General features: G+C 41.4%; 1 protein-coding gene across 2 annotated transcripts in view; it reads right to left on the reverse strand.

Moving 5' to 3' along the window:
• The window catches only part of LOC124231329 (biotin--protein ligase-like), a 198,889-nt gene that overhangs the window by 113,156 nt on the left and 57,993 nt on the right, over nt 1-27,740 (reverse strand). For both annotated transcript variants that reach the window (XM_046648065.1, XM_046648064.1), the window contains exon 6: nt 21,786-22,057. In XM_046648065.1, the coding sequence (XP_046504021.1) occupies nt 21,786-22,057 (272 nt within the window). The remainder of the gene's footprint in view (nt 1-21,785; nt 22,058-27,740) is intronic.

Below are 27,740 nucleotides of genomic sequence, written 5' to 3' on the forward strand. Positions count from 1 at the left end.
CAGGAACAAAGCAAAGATGGAAAAGAATGGAAAGATAAAAAGAACAAGGACAGCTGTGAAAAAAAAGAGAGAGAAAGAGGGGCTGGCCCAGTGGTGCAGCAGTTAAGTTTGCACAGCCCGGGGTTCGCCGGTTCGGATCCCATGTGCGGACCTACACACCACTTGTCAAGCCATGCTGTGGTGGGCATCCCACATATAAAGTAGAGGAAGATGAGCACGGATGTGAGCTCAGGGCCAGTCTTCCTCAGCAAAAAGAGGAAGATTAGCGGCAGATGTTAGCTCAGGGCTAATCTCCCTTAAACAATAAATAAATAAATAGAGAAAAGCTCTACTAATCGAAATCCTGCTGCCTGCCCCAAACGAAGTCCCTGAAATTAAGACATTTACCTTCTTTGGCTCTCTCCTTCCCAGCTCCTGCTTCCCCCTAAATGTGTTCACAGCATCTCTTCAGTCACTGCACACGGGTTTTGCTGCTGTTGTTTTCAAAGTAAAGGGTCATCATTTCAACCCTAGTTTTTCCAAACAAACAGTAAAATGTGATAGAAAATTCTGACATTTCATCAGGGGTGATCCTTACTATTCTGATATGGTCTAAAAGCTCAAAATTATTCCCTATCATATGCACCTTATATGACATCAGCTACCACACAAGTTTTTAATACACAGTAAGCAGGTGGCCCCAGCAATTTCTCTTACCTCTCACATCTGGTATTGTACTCCATACAGGGTGCTGAGTCCGATTTTTTAATAAAAACATGGCCTGAGCTTGTAAAAGTTCAAGTAAAATATACCTCTAAAACTGCTGTATTTAATTTCCAGTCATGAAAGTCTAAAATTATTGTAAAATAATACTCAACCTTTTTCATAGATCCGTTCAATGAAGCTTAAAACTACTTTCCTTTCAGAAAGGAAAAGAGCTTCATAACTAACGGCTTCTTGAATTCACATGTGCTATCTCACTTTTGTGGGCCTGAATTATATAAATTTTATAACCTTTCAATGTGGACAAAATTAGTTTGGTTCGTAGTGCAAAGTAATAATACATTTAAGTTTCTGGATAGTGGTTGGGGGAAAGGAATGGTAAAGGAAAGAGCAGAAATGCTGAAAATTAAATTAAATCAATAACCTGAGACTTGGAAAAATTCCTATTTTTTTTTCAAAAATGAAATTTAAGATTTAAAAGGAAGCTATATACTAGGAAATAAAGATAGCAACAAACACATAGATGATTACAAACATTATCTTATAATTAAAGAAACAACCATCTCAACCATGTTATTACATTTTCTGAGAGATTGGTGTAAGTGTATCTACAAAAATGATACAAATTTCTGCAAGCTCAAACTTATAATTGTGTATCTGACTGGATATAAATTGTTGCATTAGCACTATGCCTCCCGCTCTGGTCTATGAAAGGCGGAGTCCCTCTTAATTTAGATGACAATTCTCACGATTTGAGCAAATCCGTAGCGGAAACACAAGGATCACATTCCTTCGATCATAAATTCCTCAAAAACAATCTTGCTTGAAGGCAGCTGGTTCTAAATCAAAGGTAACTTTCATTTCCTTTAAATAACTTGGTTTCATCTTTAACTATCATCTTCAACCACAGATTTTTATATTGTTACTAAATTGGGTAACTAAGTAGAAATAAATTAGTATTAGATGCTGGCTATAAAACAAAGCCAAGAACTTGAGTAGTTTTTAAAAAAGCGTTCTCCTCTAATGGATCTACTCAATAATAAATATTTCTCCAAAGAATTTTCATACTAGTGTTTCATTTTTCTTTTTGGGGGGGAGGGGTGCGGTTAACTTCTCTTGTTGTCAGAATTAAAATGCAAGAATCAGCCCACAGACTATTGTAGAGAGACAGTTCTCTCAAATCCCAAGGGCCGAAGTATTAAACTGGTATATCCACTCAGTCTGACAGTTTAACAAAAGCTATCCAAAGTAAAGACACACCCCTGATGACCCAGTCCCCACAGGAGAGAAACAGCGCATGCATCCATAATGACCAGTGTGCTGCCATGCAACACTGATTCTAAGAGCAAACATGGAAACCAGCCACCTATCCAGTAAGAGGGCAACGGCTAATCAGAGTGGGATGTTCTTGCTGTGGAATATTATGCAGCAGTTAAAAGGAATGAGCTAGATTGATATGCTGTAATAGGTAAGTCTCCAAGACGTATGGTTGAATGAGAGAATAACGCAGTAGCAAAGACAGAGAGTGGTCTTCCCAAATCTGTTCTCCCTCCTCTTAGTTGTACTGTGCATCTCCTCACCTCCCTCCTTTCAGCTGGGCTGGCCAGGACCAGGCTTGCCAAAGAAAGATGAAGGTGCACCACTCCAGCCTTGTTTGTCTAAGAGAAAATCTCTGGCCCTCTATTTCTACCCTTTGGCCCTTCCTGGTACTGGAAAAGCAATGACCAGACTGACCTAGGAAGACACATGTTAAAGATGCAGAACCACTGTCAGCCTGGGTCCCTGAACGACTGCATGGAACACAGCAGCCCAACGACCTATACTATTTATTCCAGACCATCACGTGATGCAGAACTAAATGCCTTTCTTTTAAAGCCAAATTATGGTTGGGTCTCTCGCTATATAGCAACTTAGTCTTTTGCCCTAATAAAAATAACAGAAACACACAGTAAGACTCCTGTAATATAATACTATATAGGAAAGTCCTTGAAAAAGACAGATCAACCTCCCAACAGTGATTACAGAGGTGGCAGTGAGGGAGGGGAAGCGCAGGGGCAAAAGAGAAAAACAGGACTGGGGGGAACTTTAACATTACTCGTAATTTTTAATTTTATAAATGGAAAATTTATTCATGTACTACTTGTGCAATTGAAAGCTGATAACCATCTATAGGATTTTATAATTTGGAGGACCAATTCCATTTTTCCTTTAAATTTTGCATTGAGATTGTATCTCAATTCTAATGAATTCGAGTAAATACATCTTTCCACAAAGTAGAAAGAAAATGACGACCAAAACAAAAACTGCAATAGAAAAAAAGTCCCAAGGGAACATTGATTGCCCATCACCACACCCTCCAAGAGAGGACGAAACAATTGACTAGCACAACCAGGGAACATGGTCCCGATGGAACGCGGTCCTGTACACGTCCTCCCTCCAGGACACCATATGAGTGCTGACAGTGCACCTCCACTTTAGCATCTCCGGAACTGAGGAGCAGCTCATCCCCCCGGCCAGGAGAGCACAGGGCTTAGCCAGCAGTTGGGGCCAAAAAGACCACCAGTGCCCCACCTCTGCCTCCAGAGAGTGGTGAGCAGCCCTTTGTCCCTTCCAGCTGCACTTTCTTCCCGTGAAAAATGGGGACACCAGACAGGTTGTGGCTGAGCTTTAACTCCTCCCATTCAAGCCTCATCTGGAATGTTCTAAGAGGAAAATTACAACTTTTTTTTTTTAATGATTTGAGTCCATTTTTAAAGATGTTTGATTTTAGCTGAGTTTCTTCCAGCCACCTCCTGATGTCCCAGAAAAGAGATTTTCATTTTCAAATCTCATTTCTTTCCTAAGGATGACCCATGCGAACTGCATTTTGTGTTTTTAAAATGTCCTTTGCTTTTTAAAAAGCACTGGAAGAACATGACATGCTTAAGAAGTTTCATGGCACTCAAGAGAAAAAAAACTCTACCTTCGATAATTCTTATCGTTACCAAATTCACTTAGTCCTATTAAATTATCTGCCCCATAAGAAAATTTCTTTCTGATTCTACATCCTAATTTTGTAAATCTTTCACTTTAAATTTGTTGACATCCTTAATCTTGTGTTTATATCGGCCGAGTGAAAACAGCGGACCCTCAGAACTTCAGCTCTACCACAGCGATCAAATCCAATGCCCTTCATTAAAAAAAAAGAATGGAGGGCTTCTCACCTAGAATCATTTCATGAACAAGAAGGGAACTTAGCTCCTGGAGAAACCCTAGATGATTGCTTTGGAATCTTGTAGGAGCGAAACAGGTATAGGAACAGTTGAGAATCGCCTTCAAAATAAAACCTGTGAGCCCTGGTTAACGTGCCCTCAAACTGCAAAGAATCTGAAGAATGAAAGTTGCTTGCCACAATTTTAAAATTAATTCCGCACCAAAGCATGTGTGTTTTTCACTTAAGAGACTTCAGAAATGGGTACTGCAAAACTGTCAGCGGCAAGAACCGGCTGCATTCATTTTTCACCCCCGGACTGGGATTAGGAGTGCAGTCTCTGGCCACCGCCAGCCTGCACTCAGAGCCAGCGACCCTCCCAGGAGCCATGCATCTGGACCACTACATCTCCTTGGACCCACTTCAGGCTTCTTATGACCACAGGGGTGTGGGGAGGAATCAAAGAGAATATATGGAAAGTTGCTATCAGTGGGCCTCACACACCATCTGAGCAGACAGTCGCTCCTCATGCTTGTTAGTCATTAACTCATTGTTTTTATTAGTTACTATTCTCAATGATTTTCCCCTAGAGGAGCACACCTCTCCTTCTCATTTCTTAAAATATCTTCCCAGATAACAGTTCATTATTAATTTAAAAACTAGATTATCAGGACATAGATAAAAGCTGCTTACTATCTATGTTATCATTCCATCAGTTATCGGTAAATTTGCTAGATTTGGAGTTATGAGGATTTTCATCTTAGTCCTCCTACCAGAGGTCAGGGTTAAGGAATCACAGTTAAAAGTGTCCCTTAAAGTAAACGGGGGATGGCCGGCCTGGTGGCACAGCGGTTAAGGTCACATGTTCCACTTCGGCGGCCCAGGGTTCACTGGTTCAGATCAAGCCATGCTGTGGCAGGCGTCCCACATATAAAATAGAGGAAGATGGGCATGGATGTTAACTCAGGGCCACTCTTCCTCAGCAAAAAGAGAAGGATTGGCAGCAGATGTTAGCTCAGGGCTAATCTTCTCAAAAAAAAAAAAAGTAAATGGGGAGTCTGAAAGGGGGGCTTCAGGACAAAATACCACATTAGGAAAAATATCTTCAGGACTAGTTAAGAAGAATTTTCAACAAAACTATAAGCTAGAAATATCAAAGACTAAAATCCAAACACTAAGGGAAGAAAGCTAATTCCTCATAGGTCCACCCTGACTGTTTTAAATGACCTGTGTAGAAGGATCTGGAAAACAGCATCTTGAGAGGAAGGGAATTTTGGCACTTACCCCGTCACCCCACCTCCGGCTGGAACCTTGAGAGACTCTTTGAGCAATTATGGAGTAAAATTACATCAGAATATACATTAATGAGAATATTCTAAATAATGAGAACGCTGCTAATTATATCTTTTCTTTTTAACGTGAGGCCCAACGCTTTACAGCAACCCTGAGACCCACCATGTGCCCGGCCGGGAGCCTGTGATTCCACACACACTTGTAAAGGCCAGGACAGCAGGCTGGATGATATGAGGTGTGAGAAATGAAAACTTTATGTGCAGACAAATTTAGATTTTTCAAATATTTTCACTAGGGGCATAAATAAAGAGAAATTAGGCCACTGGGATTTCAGAAAACGAAAATACAGACTGTGATGTTTGTTTAAAATTTTAGTACTCAGAATACCCAATACCTAAGGAATAAATAATCCAGCAAGTCACCAAAAGCAACACTTCGGTGGTAACTTCATCCTTTTCATATACTTTAAGCTATTTTGTCCAAGGAAGAAGAGAAGATTGTGTGCATTTAAGCAAAAGAAAAAAGCAAGGGAGGAAAACATATGAACGTGGGAAACACCATATGCATCCTTTTATGATGCAGTCGTTATGTACATATACAAGTGGGGCTACCAAAAGACTTCACTTTTTATTTTTTGGATTTTAAAAAGAAACCCCAAAATCCTAAAATCCAATTTTTGTCAATTTAAATTTATTTTAAATATACTATCATATCTATTTTTAAAAATCCTCCACAGTGATTTACTTATTATAAAGATATCCACACATTACAGCAAGGGTGAGTTTTAGAGTGGACACTCATACCCACCACCTAGAGCCGACCATTAATGTTCCGTTATATTTGCTTTAGTACATATCTATCAACCCATCTGCCCATCCACTTATTGCTGTATGCATTCCAAAGGAAAGTGCAGATACCCTCCCCTGAATAAGCCTGAATACCATTGAACTAGAGTTCAATATTTTAGTTTCTATGTAAATTTACCTGCAGTTGATATAGTCTAAGATCTGCTGGGTCTCGACAAATGCATACACCTGCCTTACCAAAACCCCTATCAAAACAAGAAACATTATCACTCAGAAGATTCCTCATGGCCCTTCAGAGTGATCTCCACCCCCATTGCCCAGAGATAATCACTCTTCTGATCTCCTCCCACCACAGATTAGGTATGCCTGTTCTAAAACTTCATAAAATGGAATCATACCATATGTACTCTTTTGGGGAAAGCCTCTTTCAGCAGACATAAAGTTTTTGAGATTCATGCAAGCTGACGCATGTATCAGCAGTCCCTTCTTTTTTCTTGAGTGGTGTTCAACTCTATGAATATGCTACAGTGTATCCGTTTAGCTGTTGATGGACATTTGGGTTGTTTCCAGGTTTGGCTATTACAAATAAAGCTGTTATGAAAAACATGTACAAGTCTTTGTGCAGACACATATTTTAACTTATCCTGGGTAAATAACTAGGCATAGGACCGTTGGGTTGGAAACGAGGTACACATTTACTTTTATAAGAAATTGCCATGCCGTTTCTTCAAAGTGGCGTACCATTTTACATTCCTACCAACGATGTGATGTTTGGAAACCGTGGTTGTTCCATATCCTCTCCAATATTTGGTGTGGTCAATCTTTCTATTTTTAGCTACTCTGGTGGGTGTGAAGTGGTATCTCCTTGTGGATTTAATTTGCATTTTCCTGAAGACAGAAAATGTTAAGGATCTTTTCATGTGCTTATTTGGCTGCGGACGTTATTTTGTGAACTGTTATTCAACGGGCTATTTGTCATTTTATTATTGAGTTGTGTAAGTTTTTTATATATTGTAGATAAGATATCAGTATTTGTCAGATATATGTTTTGCAAACACTTTCTCCCAGTGTGTGATTTGTCTGTTCATTCTTTTACCAGTATTTTTTCATAAGCAAAATTTATCAATTTTTTTATGGTTATTGCTTTCTGTAACCAGTTGATGAAACCTTTGCCTACTCCCAAGTCATGAAGATATTCCATTTTCTTTTAGAAACTTTATAATTTTAGCTTTTGTATTAAGATGTATGATCCATCTCAAATTAATGTTAGTGTATGATGTGAGGCAGGGGTCAAGATTCAGTTATTTTCCTAGATGGAGCATATATCTAGGTATTCCAGCATGACTTCTTGAAAAGACTTTCCATTATCCATTGGATTGCTTTGACACCTCAAAAGCAATTTTATTTTTGTCTCAAATTGTATTCGTATGTAAATAATATGTAAATTTTAGAATCAGCTTATATATTTCTACTAAAACTCCTGCTGTGATTTTGATTAAACTTGCCTTGAACTCATAAATCAATTTAAAGTAAACTGGCATCTTAAGAATGTTGAGTCTTCTGATCTTTGATGATGGTATCTCTATTTATTTAGATATTCCTTAACCTCAAAGGGTTTTCTAATCTCTCTTGTGAACTTTTCCTTGATCCATGGATTATTTAGATGTGTGTTGTTTAATTTTGAAATATTTGTGAGTTTCCTAGATAGATTTTTGCTAATGATCTCTAATTGAATTCCATCGAGGACAGAGAATGTATTCTATATGATTTCAATCACTTCATGTTCATAGAGACTTGTTTTACAGCCCAGCATATAGTCTACCTTGGTGAATATACCATGTGCACTTGAAAAGAATGTGCTGGATGAAGTGTTCTGTAAACATCAATCAGGTAAAGGTCGTAACAGTGTTATTCAGATCCTCTGTGCCTTCCATGGATTTTGCTTGGTTGTTCCATCTCTTGTTAAAAGAGTGGTGTTAAAATCTCCAGCTATGATTCTGGTCCTATTTTTCTCTTTAATTCTGTCAATTTTTGCTTCATGTATTTTGAAGCTCTCTTATTAGGTAAATACACATCTACGATTGTTATGTCTTCTCAATGAAGTGACCCTTTTATCATTATCTTTATCTTTTCTAACTCTTTGTCTTGAAGTCTGTTTTATTGGATGTTAATAAAGTCATTCCAACCTTCTTAAGCTTACTGTTTGCATGGTATATCTTTTTCCATCCTTTTACTTTTAAGCTATCTATGTCTTTTTCTTTTTTTAAAGGAGGTAGTCCTTTGTTTGAAATTTTTTTTCTTCCTAAAACCCCAGTATATAGTTGTATAACCTAGTTACAAGTGGTTCTAGTTCTTCTATGTGGGATGCCACCACAGCAGGGCTTGATGCACACAGTACATAGGTCTGTGCCCAGGATCCGAACCAGCGAACCCCGGGCTGCCAAAGCAGAGCATGAGAACTTAACCCCTCAGCCACAGGGCCGGCCCCCTATCTGTGTCTTTTTAATTAAAGTGTGTCCTAAAGAGAACATACACTCAGGTCTTGCTTTTCTGTTTAATCCATTCTGACATTCTCTGCCTTTTAACTGCAGGGCTTAGTCCATTATCATTTAATGTAATTACTGATAAGGCTGAATTAGGTCTACCATTCTGTTCATTTTTGGTTTTTTCCTTCTATTTTTTGTTTCTCTATTCCTTTTTCTTCCTGCTTTCTTTCATATTATTTGGACAGTTTTATTTAATTTTCCTATTGCTTTTTTAGCTATACCTCCTTGTCTTACTTTTTTAGTGGTTACTCTAGAGTTTACAATATACATGTTTCATTTATATATCTACCAAGTTTATATTGTACCATTTCACATTGGATGTAGAAATGTTGCAATCACATAGGTCCATTTCCCACCCCTCCACTGTCCTTTATGTTAGAATTGCTATATGTATTACAAGAACATATGCAAAATGATGTTATAAATTTTGCTTTAAACATTTTAAAGAAATTAGGTGGGAAAAAATATTTTAAATTTACTCGGATATTTGCCATTTCATTCCTTCCTAAAGATCCAAGTTTCCACCTGGTGTATTTCCCTTCACCCTTTGGAACTCCCCCTGGTATTTCTTTCCAGCAGGTCTGCACTATGACAAATTGTCTTAGTCTTCTTTTATCCGAAAACGTATTTTTTAACCTTCCTTGTTGAAATATATTTTTTCTGGGTATAGAATTCTAGGTTGACAGGTTTTTTTCTTTGAGCCCTTTAACAATAGTGTTCCACTCTCTTCTGGCCTCCAACATTTCTGACAAGAAATCTGTGGAAATTCAATTCATCATTCCTCTGTATGTAAAGGGTCATTTTCCTCAAGTTGCTTTCCATATTTTCCCTTTATCTTTGGTCTTTAGCAGTTTGACTAGGAGGTACCTAGGTCTATTTTCATCATATTTACCCTGGTTGGGGTTTGCTGAACTTCTTGAACCAGTTGATTTACATCTTTCACCAAATTGGGGGACCCATTTGGCCATTATTTCCTCAAATAGTTTTTCCTGCCCCATTCTTTCTTCTCCTTCTGGGAGTCCACTTATACATATATCAGATGTTTTGATATCATCCCACAGGTTCCTGAGGCTCAGTTTATTTTTTTCAATGTTTGGCTCTCCTCTTCACACTGGATAATTATCATTGTTCTATTTTCAAGTTCACAGAACTTGAGAACATGAGGAAATATAATTAAATTCATTATGGCTGATCTTTGAAGGGTTACTGTGAACTAAACAAGCCAAAAGTTATGTCATTCTAATTTTCAAAGGAAATTGTACTAACTAGAGACGTCCTATCCCCATTGAAATTCAAGGAAATAGGGAAAGTACTACTATTGAGCACGAAGACAGTACAGGAGCTGTAGGCACTTTCATATATACCCTTCTATTTAATCCAGATCACAACCCATTAATGTAGGTATTATTGCCGTATTTTACAGACAATCGTACAGAGGAACAAACTAGTTAAGTAACTTGTCCCAGTAGAAAGCTCAAGAATTGGGACTTTAACTTAGAGCTCCCATTATGGCTGTTTCCAGCACACATCTCATAAAAAATTTAAGAAAATTACTAAGAATTAAACATGTCAGCTAACCTGATTTCCTTTTGTCACAAGATTAGCATATAGGCAGATGTTGGAAATACGGTGGCCGGGGGGGGGGGGGGGGGCGGTATAGTGTATTATGATTCCAGCAAAGCAACTATTGGAGGTAATATGGTATTAGGGACTAAGAATTAAGGCTCTCAAGAAAAACAGATCTTTTAAATGCTGCTGCCATCATTTAACACTTTATGTGGCTCTGGTCAAACCATTTCAACTCTCTGAACAATAGCTCCTTCATCTCTTAATATGGAAACTATAATGGTACCTATCTCCTAGGGTTTTGGTAAAGACTGAACAGGAAAGATGCACATAATGCACAACACTTGCCACACAGCAAATGCCAAATTAATGTTAACTATTATTATTAAGGCATGACATCTCTGTGGACAAAAGATGGAATAATGTGAAATAATTGTATAATAGTGATGAAATATTGTAAATAACAACAAATATTATTAGGTTCATCCTATAATTAGTGTGTCTGTTTTTGCTTTATAATTTTCCAATTACCTTTTGGAAAAGAAATATCATAATGAGTCATTAAAGAATTATATAGAACCGCTGGCTCAAAAAGAAATATGCTTATTTATTTATAATAGGAAAACACTGGAAATGACAGGAATGTATTCATTGGAGAATGCTTAAATAAATTATGGCCAAACTATATGCACTCAGTAAAAGATATGTTTTTAGCAGACCATTTGATTGCATGGGAAATGGTTATTTCATACACAATATAATCATAATTTTACATATGTTGTATTAGAGGAAAAAAGACTAGAAGGAAATATACCAAAAGATTAACATGACTTTTACAGGTGGTGGGTTATAGATGATTTTCATTTCCTTATAGTTCCAAGTTTTCTATAATAAAAAGAATTCTTTTATAATTGAAAAATATTTTGAGGAAAACTAATTTGAGTAGTTTTATGTACCCTGATTAACTTCTTTATCAAGGGTTTTGGTCCTTCAGACCTAAAGTTTTGATCTCCAACATGGGGATATGAAGAAATGTTTATTACTGGACATGCTTAGAGAAAAGATGATATGGGGATAAAGGAGGCCATAATAACTACCTTCCAATATCTGAAACTATCTTAACTAATTAACAAATATCTTAACTACCATTTTGGAGAAAGTCAAATTTTCTCTATTTGGACCCATGGCCACATTTCCTTTTTGGAATGGGATGGGGTTAAAAGGACCCATCCCGGGAAAAAGCTATCCAAAGATAACTGAATAAGCTGCCTTAGGTTATAAGAACTCAATGGATATTTGTCAACTGAAGACATGCAGGAAGCTGCTCACCATCAGGATGCTCAGACACATCCGCAACACTGCAGAGGGAGTTCGGGCAGCAGGGGGTGACGGGACTTGCAGGCACCACCTCGACCCAAGAAGCTATGAGAGCTTGGGTATACACTGCTGGTCTAATTCTGGGTTTATTAGATGTCAAATCCTTCATTCTATCCCAATTAGGACATCATTGTGCTGGAAAAACTTGGTCTGTTTCATGTGGAATTGCCTGTACTCTAATAACGGTGCTCTATCTCCGTCGACCTGCAGGAAGCTCCAAGAAGAAAGTTTCTGAGGACCTTTAACAGGTGGGAGGCACTTATGCTCTGCATCAAAAAGAGAGGGGAAGGAAAGGGAAGGCAAGAGAATGGAAGGAGCCAAAACTAAACCAAAAGCTGCAGGGGGGCATTTTATTTGAGCTTCTAAACAAAACGAATTCTTGTAAGACAAGCTCCACGTCAGAAATTCACAGCCCTGGCTGGCAACATCCGAGCTTCTTACCTCCACAGATATCGCAGAATATTCAAAATCAAATTACCTTTCGTTATGTTTACATTTGGAAAAGGGGAGAATCCTAGGATATTTTCAGAAGTAGGAAGAATACTGAAAGATTATAAATAAAAATTCCAGGAGAACAGAGAGAAAGCTACAATTTGTATAAATCCTCCACCTCAAACTCTCCACTGAGTGCAAGCATCTGCGACACACACTCCAATTCCAGGGAAAATTCTAGGTTCTCTATCTTAACGCACCAAGCAAGCTTTAGTGGAACTTCAAACTCTAAAATGTTGGCCAAAACCTCATATAAGACAACTACAGACCAGCCCCAACTCCCCTCCCCCAACTCCTACCACTGCGCCACCACTCACTTTATCCTCCCAGTACACCCCTAAGGGTTCTGTGAACTCAGGGGCTTTCTCCACCCAAGCCGAGTACTTTGCTCCATGGCATCATCCCCTGTTGGATTCTGGCTGTTTGGACTGGAAGCCATTCCAGTAGAGATTTTTCCTCTCAGATGTCACTCATCTCTCACTGGAGACATGTGAATAACCACCTGGATAATCAGCCCCCAAAACACAACGGCTGCTTAGCTTACAAGGGCATGGAACCCACACAGCCTTCCCTGGGTTCCAGAAGGGAACCACAGTTACTCAGTCATCACTACTCTTAGTCCGGGCAAGTCAAGAAACTCTGAAGGATGCTGAGTTTTATGACTAATACGCATATAGCTTGGACGTGACACATAAAAACCAAAGAAACATAGTTGTATTCTATCTTGATTGTACAGCACCTACAGAAGGCAGAAAGAACTTACCCTGTAACAGATAAACTTAAATCCCTATGGCTTTAAATCCTTTTGGAACAAGGCAAAGTATAAAAAGAAATAATTCAGCCAATCAGTCAGCCAGCCCTGAAAATATAAGAACTGTCCTCGGTCAGCTGGGCCTGAGTGTCTGAGCTGGAAGGACCCTAGGTACCTTCTTGGGCAATGGTCTTGACACCCATGCCCTGAGGAACCTGGGCTCTGAGAAGGCTCCCCAGCCCTATTGTACAGTGGACTCTGTTTACTATTTCATTCAAAAAGGGGCTTTATTGCTTTAAAAATATTTTTTAAGCCATAGATCTAGTACAACCCTCTTATTTTACCGATGAGGAAACAAACTCTGAAAGTTTGCGTGATTCACCCAACATCACAGCTAGTGTGTCAAAACGACACAAGATAAAGTTACAGCCTAAGTTTTCAGGGTCGTCGACACCATCACCCCCTGCGTAATTTCATTTCTAAGTAAATTCTATACACACATATCATCCAGTTTTAAACTGAAAACTACATTAGCATCCAGATGACCTCTGGAACCAAAAGACAGAAAAAGAGGTAGGTATAGACCTCCCCATAATTCCTGCCTCTTCTCTTGTCTCCTCTACCCTTCCCACGTCCCAAGAAAATACTTCTCTGCCAGGCAATGACTTCATCATTTTCCTTCTCGCTAATTTGAATACTCTTGTGGGAGAGTCAAACAAAAAATGAAAATGATGAATGACTCCTTGTGCAATGCAGAAAAAATGTGGCATTTGGGATCTCAAAGTGACGGAATACCCCTCATGCAGAAACAGAACATGCTTCTTTCCAAAACAAAAAGCAGAAACAAAGGTATTTCAGAGCCCGAGTATGTTTGGCCAAATGGTAGGTGTGTAAAAGGTTGCAAAGGGGCAGATGAAAGCAAATCAACCCTCACCTCCAAAGCAGGTAAGTGTTTTATTTGAAAGAAAAACAGCAGTTATTCTAAGTGAGTCACACACTAAAGTCAGGGGAGAAATGGAAATGAAGGAGTGGGATGCAGAACAGGGAGAAGGAAAAATATCTGCTTGATCATCCAACACAGTTCCAGATTTTTACTACAACACATTTTTTAACCCCGGGCTCAGCCTCTGTCCCGTCAGCACGTGTATACAAGTGAGCAGCCGTACCTAAATTATCGGGAACACGAAATTCTAAGGATAGTTCAAAATTTTCCATGGAGAAACTGTTAATTCATAAACCAAGTTTTGGCAATGCTGTTTTCTTATCATGCATTTCTCACCGCATCAGAACCTCAGAACATAGTCTCAATTTTCATCTTTGCAGTTTCCAAGGAGGTGGCTATGTGCAGCCCCCACCTGGGGAAAGCACGCATCTTAGTTGGAAGGCAAAGAGGAGATTAAACCCACTCCACGTCAGTCTGTGCAAAGGGCTTTACATTTCATTACTCCCTTTGATCCTCAAGACATGAGTGACATTCCTATGAGCTGGCATCACAACAGCTCATCCATTCTATGCTGAGAAGTCATGGAATTTGCCGCAGGCCAGTAGCCCATGAGGCTCCAAGGCCGTACCCCACACTGTCAGTGCTGTCAGTACCCCACACTGCCTCACCTAGTGTAAGCCAGCCTTCTAAGAAGCTCACTCTGGGTACTCCAGGGTCATTCAAACGGCCCTACTGCTAAGAAATAACTCCCTTGCACTCTATAACTATAGTGAAAAGATTCCCAACCACCAGAGGACTCAACTCCCTTCTACACCACAGTTAATACTCGGCTTTCTCTCTAAGATAAATCTGAACTGGGCAAAAAACATCTAGAGAATTCCCTGTCACCATCTTTACTGATTGAATTTTCTAGACCCAAATATTGCTTTAATGCCTTTTGTAGTCTTTCATTGTTTGTTTAAATGTAACAGAGGCATCTGAAAAAATGAGTATCAAATATAGTATACAATCAAGCAATTCTGCAGAGAAACAAATATCTGAGATGTTTAAAGAAATTCAAGAGAATGAAGCAATATCAAACCCATGCACTCTGACCAGTGCAAAAGGTTTAGAGGTCTTAAGGAAGACATGAGTAATCCATGGGACTGACGGAAATGTTCAAACCATCGAAGACTTGGCTCTTTCAAATCGACTGTTGATACCCTTGCAAATGATAAAGTATTAAGATTTAAACAAAAAGAAACTCTGATGAAAAGAGAACTGGCTCCACATATTTTAAGGGAAACACAAACATGGGCAATTGACTATGTTTTCTCATCTTTCAAGAATAGCTGGACTCAAACAACACATTTTTGGCAAAATAGTAACCAGTGATGAGCCATCGTTGTTTCTAGGATGACAAGAAAAAACTGTCCAAATCTTCAACAAAAACTCCACCCCAAGACAACACATCACAATCCTGGGCCAAGACAATGCCAATTTGTTTCATGGACACTCACAGCACTGCCCTTGAAGAATGCATTGTGAAGGTCAAAAAGGAAAAAAGAACCACATCGAAAGTTTAAAGAATAATGAGACTTTGAGAAATATAAGCCATGTCCTAAGGGCTTTGCAGACATATTTCAATACATCCTCACCCTATCCTGGGGTGGGATGCAGGTCCCCACTAGGTTCCAGAGCCTACTACACAGACCAGCACACAGTTGGTGCTGAAGAGAATTAGTCAAGTGATTGAACTTGAAAAAGAAAAACTAAAAAGCAGAGACTATTATCAGCTACATCCTACAGATAAGGAAGTGGAAGCTTGGAAGGTTGGTGATGTGTCCAAAGTTACTCGCGTAGTAAAAGGCAGAACTGGGATTCCAACCCAGGGCAGCAATACCCCATCCCAAGAGCTAAGCCCCTAGGTCAAACCAAGATATTCAATCCTCAGTAATGTGAAATGGGTGAACCATGGGGAACTATGCAGTTTCTGCAAATACCTCCCACAACGGGTACCCTACCATAGTATCTAGGGTTTTTTCCCTAAAAATCTGGTATATCCTCAAAAGATTAAGACTGCCACCATTGAGAACAGGCAAAAGACTCCTTGGAAGTGGGCTCCAGAAGAAGAGCTCCCGCTGGCTTTCAAGCACAGCAGAAACACCACCACAGCTGGGCGGCTGGTCCTATGTGCCCCTGAAGCAGATCGTGTCCATCGCTAGCATGGCACTGGCTTGATGGTTACACCCCCTCTCTCTCTTCTGTTCAGCAAAAATGGGACCTTTCAGGTTGTCCAATAGCTTAAATGTTGTTCAACGCTGAGAGAGAGACAGAGAAGAAAGTCCAATTCTAATGAAAATGCCATCTAAATAGAATACACTGTAACCATCATAAAATGGCAAACATTACAAGAAGTTTACCCTACTTTAAAAAATCAGTTACAAAATGTAAAAATAAATATCCTTGAACGTGAAAGATGAATGTGGAAGCATCTCTGGCAGATAAAAGGCCACTATATAATCCAATTCCAGGGGCTCAGCATGTGAAAGGTTAACTTACTCAGGTGTTGACTTGGGACAAAAAAAGCATGTATGGAGAATTTGCCAGAATAAGCCGTCAGTCATGACCCCCTGAGCCAAAGGCTGAAGTTATATTCTAAACCTTAATTTAGAAGTAAACATTAAAATGAAGGTTTCTTCAAAATTCTCCAATAATTTTCACTTTAAAAGTACCAAATTGGTCCATAAAAAAAAAAAAAAGCTGACACTAATTATTCCAAAGCAATCAACTTCTTAAAAACCCTTTATTTCACAATTACGCTAACATCCCATTAATTTGGGACACTTACCGATGTATTTATTCTTTGCTCGTTACCTACGTGCACATTAAGAGTACACCAATAACACAATACAGGCATTAATATGTAAAACATCAACAAAAGCCATCTGGAAAGCTAATGAATAATCAAGGGATTTCAAATTAAACTACAGAATTTTCCCTTAGAATCTTTAGGACAACACTGTCAAGTTCAATCTATTCACTTCGCCTCCAGAATCAATTTTTCAAACTTTATGACAGGTCTAATCGCTTCCACCTGTGTCTCCAGCTTGACTCTTGACTGGCATGCTACCAGCCAGGGTGGAAATGTAGACAAAGACCCCTATTAGGATCCGGCTGTTTCTCTACTGTGAGGTCACTCAGCCATTAAATTAGTTCCAGCCCAATTTCTGTCCTCTCAGGCCTCGACTTCAGGGGAGGACGGTGTGCAGTAGAGCGAGTGAGGGGAGCAGAATCAGAAGGGAAGAAAAGGGGAAGAGGTGTTTTTTCGGGACTGACTAGACACGCACACAGAGAGGCGAAAAGCTGGAATTGGCCCCGAATTGTGAAACAAAAATAGTATCTTTCTTAAATGATGCTGGCTAGTCTCCCCAATGCAATTTCCCCCCAAAATTTTTTAAAAAGCGATTTAACGGGTTTGTTTTTCCTCTTCTTTCCCTTTGCTTGTAGAAAGTCAACTGTCTCCCACACAAGGTCTCCTCAACTCACGCGAGGCTAATTCACAAAGCTATTTCAGCCCTCTGAAAGCTTGGAGGTTGCTGAGAGACAGAAAGGCTGGCTGGGTGTAAGATTCTGATCACTCGATCAAAGGACTTGAGCTGAAGGTGCCTCGGAAGGTCTAGAGCCCCAGATGTCACAGCTGAAGAAAGCAGGGCGTCGGCGGGTATTGATATGGCCAAGGTTACACATCTGGGTGGTGATCAAGTCTTCAGTTCCAGCCTTTTCCCTACCAGACTGGGAGCTTTATGGCATCAAGAACGATGCCAGACACACAGTAAGTGCTCAAAAAAAGAACTCACTGACCAGTCTACCCCTCTCCCTGCATCATGTTATCTACTGCGCCCACTTCTCCTTTCTGCCCGAACTCCCAGCGCTCAGACCAAGAAGGGTGCACAGAACTGTATGAACGGAACGTGCCCTGGGATCTGCTCCTTCCAACATGTCGTAAGGCAAGGACAGTACCTTCTCCTTCGTTATCTCTCCAGTTCCTAACACAGTAGCTGGCATACAGGAGGCACTCCATAAATGCTTATTCCATGAATGATGAAGGCAAACTTTAGCCCGATGGAGGCCTGGCTTTCTGTAGCTTGGGAGGTAGACCATGCGTCCACTAGAAGTTGTATCATTATAGGAAATAGCTCTGATAATTCAAAATATCAGTATTTGTCAGTCCTTCTTGACACTCTTCATGGAAAGAATGCTAACCACTAGAACTGTCTAGTCTCAAGAAAGTGGAAAAGAATACACATTTGATGAGATGGGCTCTCTGTGGGCAACCAGCAATCTAAGCTGGAGCCTGGGGTACTGACCCTGCAGCCCCCCAGGCCATAAGACAGATGCTTCAGCATAGACAGCCCAGGAGCCTTGTGCCAAAGATGCGATTAAGGGCCAGGCCTTTCACCCAAGCCCACTGCTTCATTTGGCCCAAGGGAGCCGCCATCAAATTGGGAGAGAAGAGGATGGGCAGAGCAACAAGGCCTTTAAAAGACCAGAGTTTTAGGTGGAAAAATTCTCCAGACAGGATCTTCAATGGTTATTCCCATGGAACCATCAGAAGCAAACAGGCTAGAGGCCGACTAAAGCTTTGAGAGACTTCTATCTCCATAGAAACTGTGAGGCTGACCCACAAAAGGCCATGAGAGTTCACCCCCAAAACAAGAGGCAGACTGCAAACCTTCACAGGGAGCGGACGGAAAATGCCCATCCTCTCTGATGCCCATCTCAGATGTGGTACAGTCAAGACCCTCCCAAAAGGCAAAGCCAGGACCCCAAGGGACACCAGGCAAAAGAGCTCCTCCGGAAGAGGGTAACCCAGGCTGCCAGGTCTGTGACCAGGGCACGCACTTACTGCCAGGCCCAGGAGTCCTTCCGCTCCCTGCCCAGGGCTATTCCATGGTCCCCATTTCAACCACAGCAGCACGGTTCACGGAGGCAGAGAGCGTGTCTGTTTTAACTAAGAGATTGCCAGACCTCAATGAGCCACGTCCAGCCCTGAGAGAGAAAGCTGTACATCCCCAGAGATCCTGAAGCCAATCGAGCGGAAGTAAATGAATAGGATATTAGGCTGTCTTCCTGGAGGAGGGGGTGAGCGTCTTATATGGAGAAGAAAGATGCAACGCGGATATTTGCCACTGTGGCAGAAACTGAAGATTGTTCCTCACCATGTTACTTTCCCTTCCTTTCTTAGGAAGAGAACTCCCAATTTTTAGCCGCTACAAGTCCCAGGGAGACAGAGAAAAAAGATTTTAGAAACCTTACAATAAAGATCTACATTTAATTTAAATTTCATTTCTACACCAGTCCATTAGGTTTTGGAAATTCTTCTTGCCCTGCCTAGTTGACCCATTGATGTGATGTACCATATAATTATTATAAACATTCAGAAATTGGAACAATTTCACACACGGAAAATACTGTGATCTACCAGTCTACACAGCGGTGTGACACTAGAGCCTGACTCTGTTCCAGTGATGATCCTAGGCACTAAGAGATGATGTATGAAATTGGTTGATATGTGTATAGTACATAAAAGCAGTGGCCGGAAGATAAAAGCTTTCAATACACGTTAGCTATTACCATCGTTATTTTTACCATAACAATAGATTGTGTTTCCATTAGGATAGCTCACGTACAATCAAACACAATATTAGCTGTAGAAATGATTTTGGTCTTACTCTTGGAAAGTAATAGGCCAAATATTTCGCTTATCTATCTCATGGTCCCTTTGTGGACAACGCTGGGTCCTTTGGGTATCAAGGTGACCTCCTCAAGTTCCTTCTTCTAAAAAAGGCTACAGCCCCCAGGAACGTCTCACCAGGCTCGCCGACTCACTAGGCTGCGGTGACTGACTTTATCTCCTGGCGTTAGGAGGGGACCCATGCAGTGGAAGAGGACATCTAGGATCACTTAAGACGAGCAAAGACTACTGATTCATTTATCTGCTCTGTGCCAAACACAAGGATTAATCATTAATCGTCAAAACGCTTTCACTCTGTGCTCTGCAGAAACTGGACAAAATGAGAAAGAAGATTCCTAAATGCTCTCGGAAAAGCTAAAACAATTCTCTCTTTTGTAAAAATAAAAACTTTTCATCCTACAGAAGGTTCCAACTCCACTATTGTCAAGCTCAGCTACAAAGCTTCAATATCTGTAATACACTTCTAAAAATCCAAGTTGCTTAAGACAGAAATTTTATTTTTAAAAAAAAGTTCAATATCAAAAAGGAACTTACTGATATTCAAGGGTACGAAAGGAGTGTATTTACATGGCAGTTTTTTTCATCCTAAAACACTAGCTCACCAGGGTGTAAGGAAACCCAATACAGGAGTCTCGGTCTGTCCACTCTGGAGGGCTCCCAGCCTCTTGGTAACACACTGCCCACTTCCCAAGCTCAGAGACTGTAACGCCAATGTTTCAAGATCATGCCGACATAAAATATTCTTCACTATTGTCCACAGAAACAACAAAAACGGTCTGGGAGTGCCAGTATTTTCCTATCTGAATTTTACCTCCCAGAATCTTTTTTTTTTTTTTTAAGATTTTTTTTTTTATTTTTTTCCTCTTTCTCCCCAAAGCCCCCCAGTACATAGTTGTATATTCTTCATTGTGGGTCCTTCTAGTTGTGGCATGTGGGATGCCGCCTCAGCGTGGCTCGATGAGCAGTGCCATGTCTGCGCCCAGGATTCGAACCAACAAAACACTGGGCTGCCTGCAGCGGAGCGCGTGGACTTAACCACTCAGCCACAGGGCCAGCCCCTAAAATCTTTTGTTAAATGTCGTATCTGATTTTTCTATTTAGAAAATGTAATTATAATGGGTCACCCTTTAGATACAATATAGTATTTACTGAGTAAAAAAGATTATCACAGAGTTCATAGAAGCAAGTAATGATTGTTCCATCCACAAGAACAGGCTTTCTCCTCTGCTAGGGATCAAGGGATTGTGGGGGGGAGGGGAGTGGAGGCAGGAGAGGTTGGAACATTGGAAGAAAGCACCAGTGACAAGACAAAATAACTCAGTAACAAGAACCATTCATTACCACGGCTCATATTCCCCTTCCTTCTCTGCCCCCTACATTCTGCCAATTCCCCTGCATCTAATGCTTTTTCTACAAGCTATCTACACAAAACTGCCATTTCCATGACTTTGAATATGAGTCAAGAAAATCCTAAAGTTATCTCATCATTTTAAATCAACATATTATCAAATTCCAGAAATCATTATTAAGAAGAAAAGACAAAATATTTCTATCACGTAGAGTTATGCATGTAACTGTGCAGTCCCACAGGTGAAAATGACTAGAAACTGTGAATCCAGGGGTTGTTTTAGAGTCTTACATTCCTTAAATTCTAGTCCGATGTTGAGGAAAGATGCTTTTCTTATTCACCCCCTCTGGAACCCTATTTTTTAAACTAACTATCTCAACATAATATAAGAGTATTAATTAACACCGACTAATTTGGGAGTTAAAAAATTCCTTTCATCTCTTTTCCATTTTTTAAGCTTTAATCAAAGTCCATAAAACAGAAGGAATGAAAAGAAAAACTTGCCATAAGAGTAAATTTTGAACATCCAAATGGGATTACAGAGTGCTTAAAAAATGTGTTGGATAGGAACATACCAAAACAGATTTTCAAAATACAAAGCTCCAATTTATTTCAATTTAACACAGCCTACATGTTGTTCAAATTTGCTCTCCTAACACTCCTGCAAAATATCTTAAACTAAATGTTTAACACTGATTATAACAACACAAAAGTAAAATGATAACTTGAACAATAATGCCACCTGTTAAACATGTTTTTTCATAACGTTCTTTTTTCCATGGACATTCTGAAAGGCCTGATTAAAAGCAAAGAGTCGCAAAACACAAAAATCCCCCATTCTTTAAAACACAAACCTTTGATCAAAGAACTTTAATTTCACTTCCAACATTTTAACTCTTCTGGGACGGGGTACTCCCACCTTGCCAATGGGTTTATTAAGACTCTTGTTCTGTATCTCTATCCCTTCTCCCCTTGCACTGGTTGGAGAGAACTACAAACACAACTGGATTCCTCTAAGCAGAGGGAGAACTTACCCGTCCAGAAGACTCATCGTGGTGGGTGTCACTTCAGCAAACAGAATTACTTTTCCAAGTTGCTTTGTCTGCAAATTTTGTCGGTAGATGTCTAAGTTAAAGTTTTCTGATGAGAAGGCCTCCACGTCAGTCACCACAGGTATAGCAGCGGGGGTGATCTCTATTTCAGATGTGTACGATGAAACAAACTTAAGGGAGACCTTGCTGGATTGTATTACTCCTTCAGGATCCACACGTTTCCCCAGCCACTGCATAAGAGGATCCCGGATTTCCTGTGTCACAAAGAAAGAAATGGAAAGGTCATAATTCGGCATTACATTAGATGACGGTAACTTTTCTTAAAATACCATTTTGGTAATACAAGTACTTCCTAATTCATGACCAATAAAAGCTAGATTAACATATTCCATACATTTAAACTATTATACAATAGACAATACATATATGAAGTATGCTTATACTATAAAAAAAAATACTGTTCATAACCCAGGATCCAGGGAAATAAGTACAATTCATTATTATACTTTCTATTCTATATTATATCCTAAATTCTTGAAATCTTCCTCCAGCTCTAGTTCATGAGTAATTTGCTAGTCCTCTGTGCATTTCACAGAAAACTTATAGCTTTATACTTTCACCTCACACGGAAATTCATTATCCTATCTGGGAGAGGGACCCTAGGTGAAAGAAGTCACAGAACATAAAGCAAATCTTATCTATTATAAGATAACAGAGCATTCAGTCTCGGCCTTATCCTGCAGACAAGTTGAACACCACCAGCCTGACGGGTCACCAACAGGGATGGAGAATTTTCACACAGGGAAAATAACGGGGTACGCAAAAGCTACTTTCTTTTTGCCCCAAATGTAGGTCCAGGGAGGGGAAGGCAGAAACCTTTGTAACCCAGAACAGAGGTCTCTACTCTACCCGAGGGTGCAACTTCCTCTCAGACCCCAGAGGGCCCAGAGGCCTCCCTCTGGAGTGGGGCATCAGGGACCTGCAGGGTTAGGGGAGTCATCATCCCAAGCATAGAATGTATTGACATCTTTCGGTCACAGCAAATAGAGATCCAGGCTCCTAGCCACCTTCGTGCAAACGCCAGGCCTTTCAATAGAGAAAACATGTCCCTCAGTTAACATCAGGGGTATGAATGTCCTAAAGCTCCAAGTGGCTACAGAGAAGCAGCTTCAAAGATGAAATTTCATTCAACTAACTTCAATTAATGAACCTTTAAAAATCACTTCCAATTTGCAGGAAATAGAGAGGATAGAGGAACAAGTTAAATGACTTCAGAAGGAAGCAATTAAAAGAAATCCCGAAGGTGAGACATTTTACAGGACAGGAATCTTCACAAAGACAAGGTCACAGAGGAAAAAGCCAGATTGAGGCGGGGGGGGGGGGGGGGGGGCGGGGGGTTGGGCCGGTCTAGATGAGAAGGGACTTAAGAGAGAGCATCAAATACAAGGAATGGCCCTTTATTGGATTCTGGTTTGAACAAATTCGCTGGAAAAGACATTTTGAGAGAATTAGGAAATATGAATATGGACAGCATATATTAGACAACAAAATGAATTAGTCAGTTTCCGTAGGCGTGAAAGAGGTACTGTGGAGGCATAGGAAAACGTCCTTAATGTTGGAAATGTATATATGTCATGATATCTATCATTTATTCCCAAAACAGATGGAGCAAATAAGGCAAAGTGCTAATAATCATTAAATTTACTCAACGGGCATTTGGCGTATTTATTACGCTAGTCTCTCCATTCTTCTCCATGTTTGAAAACTGTCATAATTAAAAGTTGGGGGGAAAAAAACCATTAAAAATGGTAAAATAAACACTATCATAAAAACAAGAGATTCAATTAAAATATTTTGGTAATCTATTCATGTAACAGGTATTACGGGATGCCTACCATACGGCAGACATTCTTATGGCCTCTGAGGATTCAGCAGTGAGCAACAGGGCCAAAGCCTCCATCCTCAAAAGGTTTGCATTCTAGTTAGGGAGGCAGATAATAAAAAAATCCATAAGCACAAGACATAGACTGTTAGACAGACCCAAGTGCCAAGGAGAAAAAACTAAGCAGAGAAGAGAGAAAAGAAGTTTGGGAAGCAAGACCTTTCAGGTAGATGAAGACCTTTCTGAGAAGGTGACATTTAAGGAAAGATCTGGAGGGGGGCGGGGGGGTGCTAAGATATAATTGATAGAAACATATCACTTAGATTTATTTATTCAGAGGGGCTCCTGGGAGAGCAAGTGCTGAGGCTCCAAGGGAGCAAGATGAGAGAAGTGTCAGGACCGCGGAGCGAGCCAGGAGGAGGACAAGGAGGGACGCGGGCAGAGAGGCGGTGGGGGCAGTGGTGCCCACACCGTGTAGGACCTTGGAGCCCACAGCGAGGACTGAGGCTTTCACTCTGGGAGTGATGGGGAGCCCTGGAGGGTTCTGAGGAGGAGAGTGAGGTGACCCGACTCCGTGGGATCACTCCACCCTGAGGGCAGTACCGAGAGCAGACTGCAGGGCAGCACACCGGAGGAAGCAGAGACCAGTTATGAAGCCACTTAAATCACCCAGGAGCAAGGTGTTAATGCCTGGACTGGTGTGACAGTGGGCACGGTGAGAAGGGATGGGATTCTGAACGTGCAGTCACACGGAGCTTAAGGATGGGGATACGTTCTGAGAAATGCATCCTCGGGTGACTTCACCATTGGGCAAACATCATAGAGTGATGCTTTTACACAAACCTAGATGGGATAGCCTACCACACACCTAGGCCATATGGTACTAATCTTATGGGACCACCGTTGTGTATGTGGTCCGTCCTTGACTGAAAGTCATTATGCGGTGCATGACTGAACTCTGAAGTAGAGGCTACAAGATCTGCTGACAGATTATATTTGGGATATTAGAGGAAATGGGGAGTCAAAAATGAGCCCAAGATTTCTAGCCTAAGCACCTGGAAGGATGGAGCTGCTATTGGAAATACCGTGGGAGGAGCAGGTTTGGAAAGGAACAGCACTGTTCAGCTCTGGGCACGTCACGCTGGAGAAATCAATTAGAAATCCACCGAAGCAACAAATAGAGAGCAGGACACGTGAGCGAGGAGTTTTGGGGAGAAGTCCATGCCATGGACATCGCCAGACTACAGCTGATAATTTGAAGCCAGGAGACAGGAGGAGAGCAACAAGGGACTATAGATGAAAAGAGAGGTTGTGCTGATTTCGTAGGCAGCCATAACAAAGTGCCACAAAGCAGGTGGCTTAGAATAACAGAAATTTATTCTCACACAATTCTGGAGGCCAGAAGTCTGAAGAGATGTTGGCAGGGCCACGCTCCCTCTGAAGGCTCTCGGGGAGAATCTGCCTAGGCCTCCCTCCTAGCTTCTGGTGTTGCCAGCAATCCTTTGTGCTCCCTGGCCACCATCATGTCACATGGCCTTCTCCCCTCTGTGTGTCTGCGTCTGTTGTCCTCTTTTTATAGGGACACCAATCACACTGGATTAGGGCCCAGCCTAATGACCTCATCTCAACTTGATTATACCTGCAAAGACCCAATTTCTAAATAAGGTCACATTCATAGGTTCTGGGACCTCAACATATCTTTTTGGGGGGACAAAATCCAACCCACACAGGTGTCAATGCTGTGATGTCAGGGAGATGAAGAAGAGTCTGCAAAGGAGACTGAGAAGGAAAAGAAAATAAAGTGTGTAAGTGTGTATAAGTGTGTAAGGTGGGGGGAGTGTCCTGGGAGTCTTTGCAGACAACAAGAAGGTGGCAAGATGACAGAGCAGGAAGAAGACGGCTGAAATTAACCGCTGGGCTCATCACAGCAGAGCCCGGCCGGTGGAGGCGAGGCCTGATGGGATGTGGAAGGAGAGAAACTCTGACAGAGTTTCCTCCAATGGGAAAAAGAAGATGGCGCACTGGCTACAGAGGAATGGGGTCAAAACAGGTTTCACTTGGTTTGGTTTAAATAAGAGAAATCACAGCACGTTTTTTATGGTGATGGGAATGGTCCCATCCAGAAAAGAAAGCAGGTGAACAGGTGAGGGGATGGGACCTAAGGCTCAAGCAGAGAGGTCGGCCTTGGGAGCAGAGCCGCTCATCCATCAGGATGGGCAGGGCTCACATGCCCTCTGGGGACACTTGGTCCTGCTTCTGCTCTGGGTTGCAGCCCTCCCTCACCCCTTGCTGGCCGCGAGGCCCTACAGGACAGCCCTGGGAACTGATCTATGCTGTCGCCACCCTGCTCCAAGGCCACAGGGAGGTGGGAGTCCTGGTGCTGGGGGCTTGTGACGTCATCTTCTGATTCCTTCTATTTTCTTGATAAATAGGAAGCAAGATATCAGCTAAGAGTGAAAAGGAGGAAGGAGGTGTTGGAGGTTTGAGAAGGGAGAGTGAGAAAATGAGGGAAGCAGGGAAGATAACTGGAAGTGTTCAGGATCCACTTCAGGTTAGTGATCCCGAATTTAGAGTGAGAAGTCAGTGCGATTTTGTGTTTTTAGGCAGCCACACTCAGCTCCACAGGTATGCTGACAGGCACAGAGGACGCTGAGGGGTATGTACAGCAGCCATGTGATCGACCTACTGCTGATGAGGCACCAATGGAGATAGAAAGAGAAACAACGGGATGGTCCTGGCCGAGGAGCTCACAATCCAGGGACGGGGGGAGAGTGAGAGGAGCACCCCAGGACAAAACAAGACAGACGGTGCCAGAGGGAAGAACGAAGGGCCACAGGAGGGGTACAAAATAGGGGATGAGCCTGCTTTAAGGAGCATCGGAAAAGTCACCGGAAAAGGTCAAGCTGCAGTGAGTGACCAGAAGCCACAGCGCTAACTTTCCATCTTTGCACAAAGAACCGATCATACATAATGTTCCCTGTTCACCATTATTGCTTTGATATACACTCTAGTGGAGGAAGAAGACAGAATGAATAAATAACATACAAAGGTAGCCCCCTGTTACGGACTGAATGTTTGTGTCGCCTCAAAATTCACGTTGAAATCCTAATCCCCAGGGTGATGGTATTAGGAGGTCGAGCCTTTGGGGGTGATGAGGTCATGAGAGTGGAGCCCTCAAGAACGGGATTAGTGCCTTTATAAAAGTGACCCCCAGGGGGCCAGCCCCGTGGTCGAGTGGTTAAGTTTGTGTGCTCCGCTTCGGCAGCCCAGGGTTTCACCAGTTCAGATCCTGGGCGCGGACATAGCACTGCTCATCAAGCCATGCTGAGGTGGCATCCCACATGCCACAACTAGAAGGACCCGCAACTAAAAGTATACAACTATGTACTGGGGGGCTTTGGGAGAAAAAGGAAAAATAAACTCTAAAAAAAAAGCGACCCCCAGAGAGACCCCTCGCCCTCTCTGCCAAGTGAAGACACAGCAAAACAGCAATCTACAACCCAGTAGAGAGTCCTCACCAGAACCAACCATGCTGGCACCCTGATCTCAGACTTCCAGCCTCCAGGAGTGTGAGAAATAAATGTCTGTTGTTTATAGCCCCCCCGGACTATGCTTTTCTGTTTTAGCAGCCTGGATTGACTAAGACACCCCCAACGCTCAAATCTGGCCATGAGTTACAGCCAACTCTGCTCCTTTGGTCAACATCCTTAAGGCACAAATTGAACAGATCTGAATTTCTTTCATCACAGTCCCCAGGACAGGTGGATGTCACAAAGGTACCATGCATGCTAAAGACACATATTGGTGAAGAGGTTGAATCACAAAAATAGAGAGATAAAATAATCTAGATAAATGTTTCTTAACTAACTCCAGATTCATTGACTGGAGCAGAGAGTAAAGCGGTCACTCAGCAGGCATGGGCAACGTGAATCCCCCATTCGAAGTCAATGAAAGCCAAGATGAAGCCAAAAAGCAACAGCCAGCACCAGGGAGAACTTTCAGAAGAGGAACAGAGCAGGACTCTCTTCTGGAGCGAATTATCCAACTGGCCGTCT

This window comes from Equus quagga, chromosome 21, assembly GCF_021613505.1.
Source record: "Equus quagga isolate Etosha38 chromosome 21, UCLA_HA_Equagga_1.0, whole genome shotgun sequence".
In the NCBI taxonomy this organism is placed as follows: Eukaryota; Metazoa; Chordata; class Mammalia; order Perissodactyla; family Equidae; genus Equus; species Equus quagga.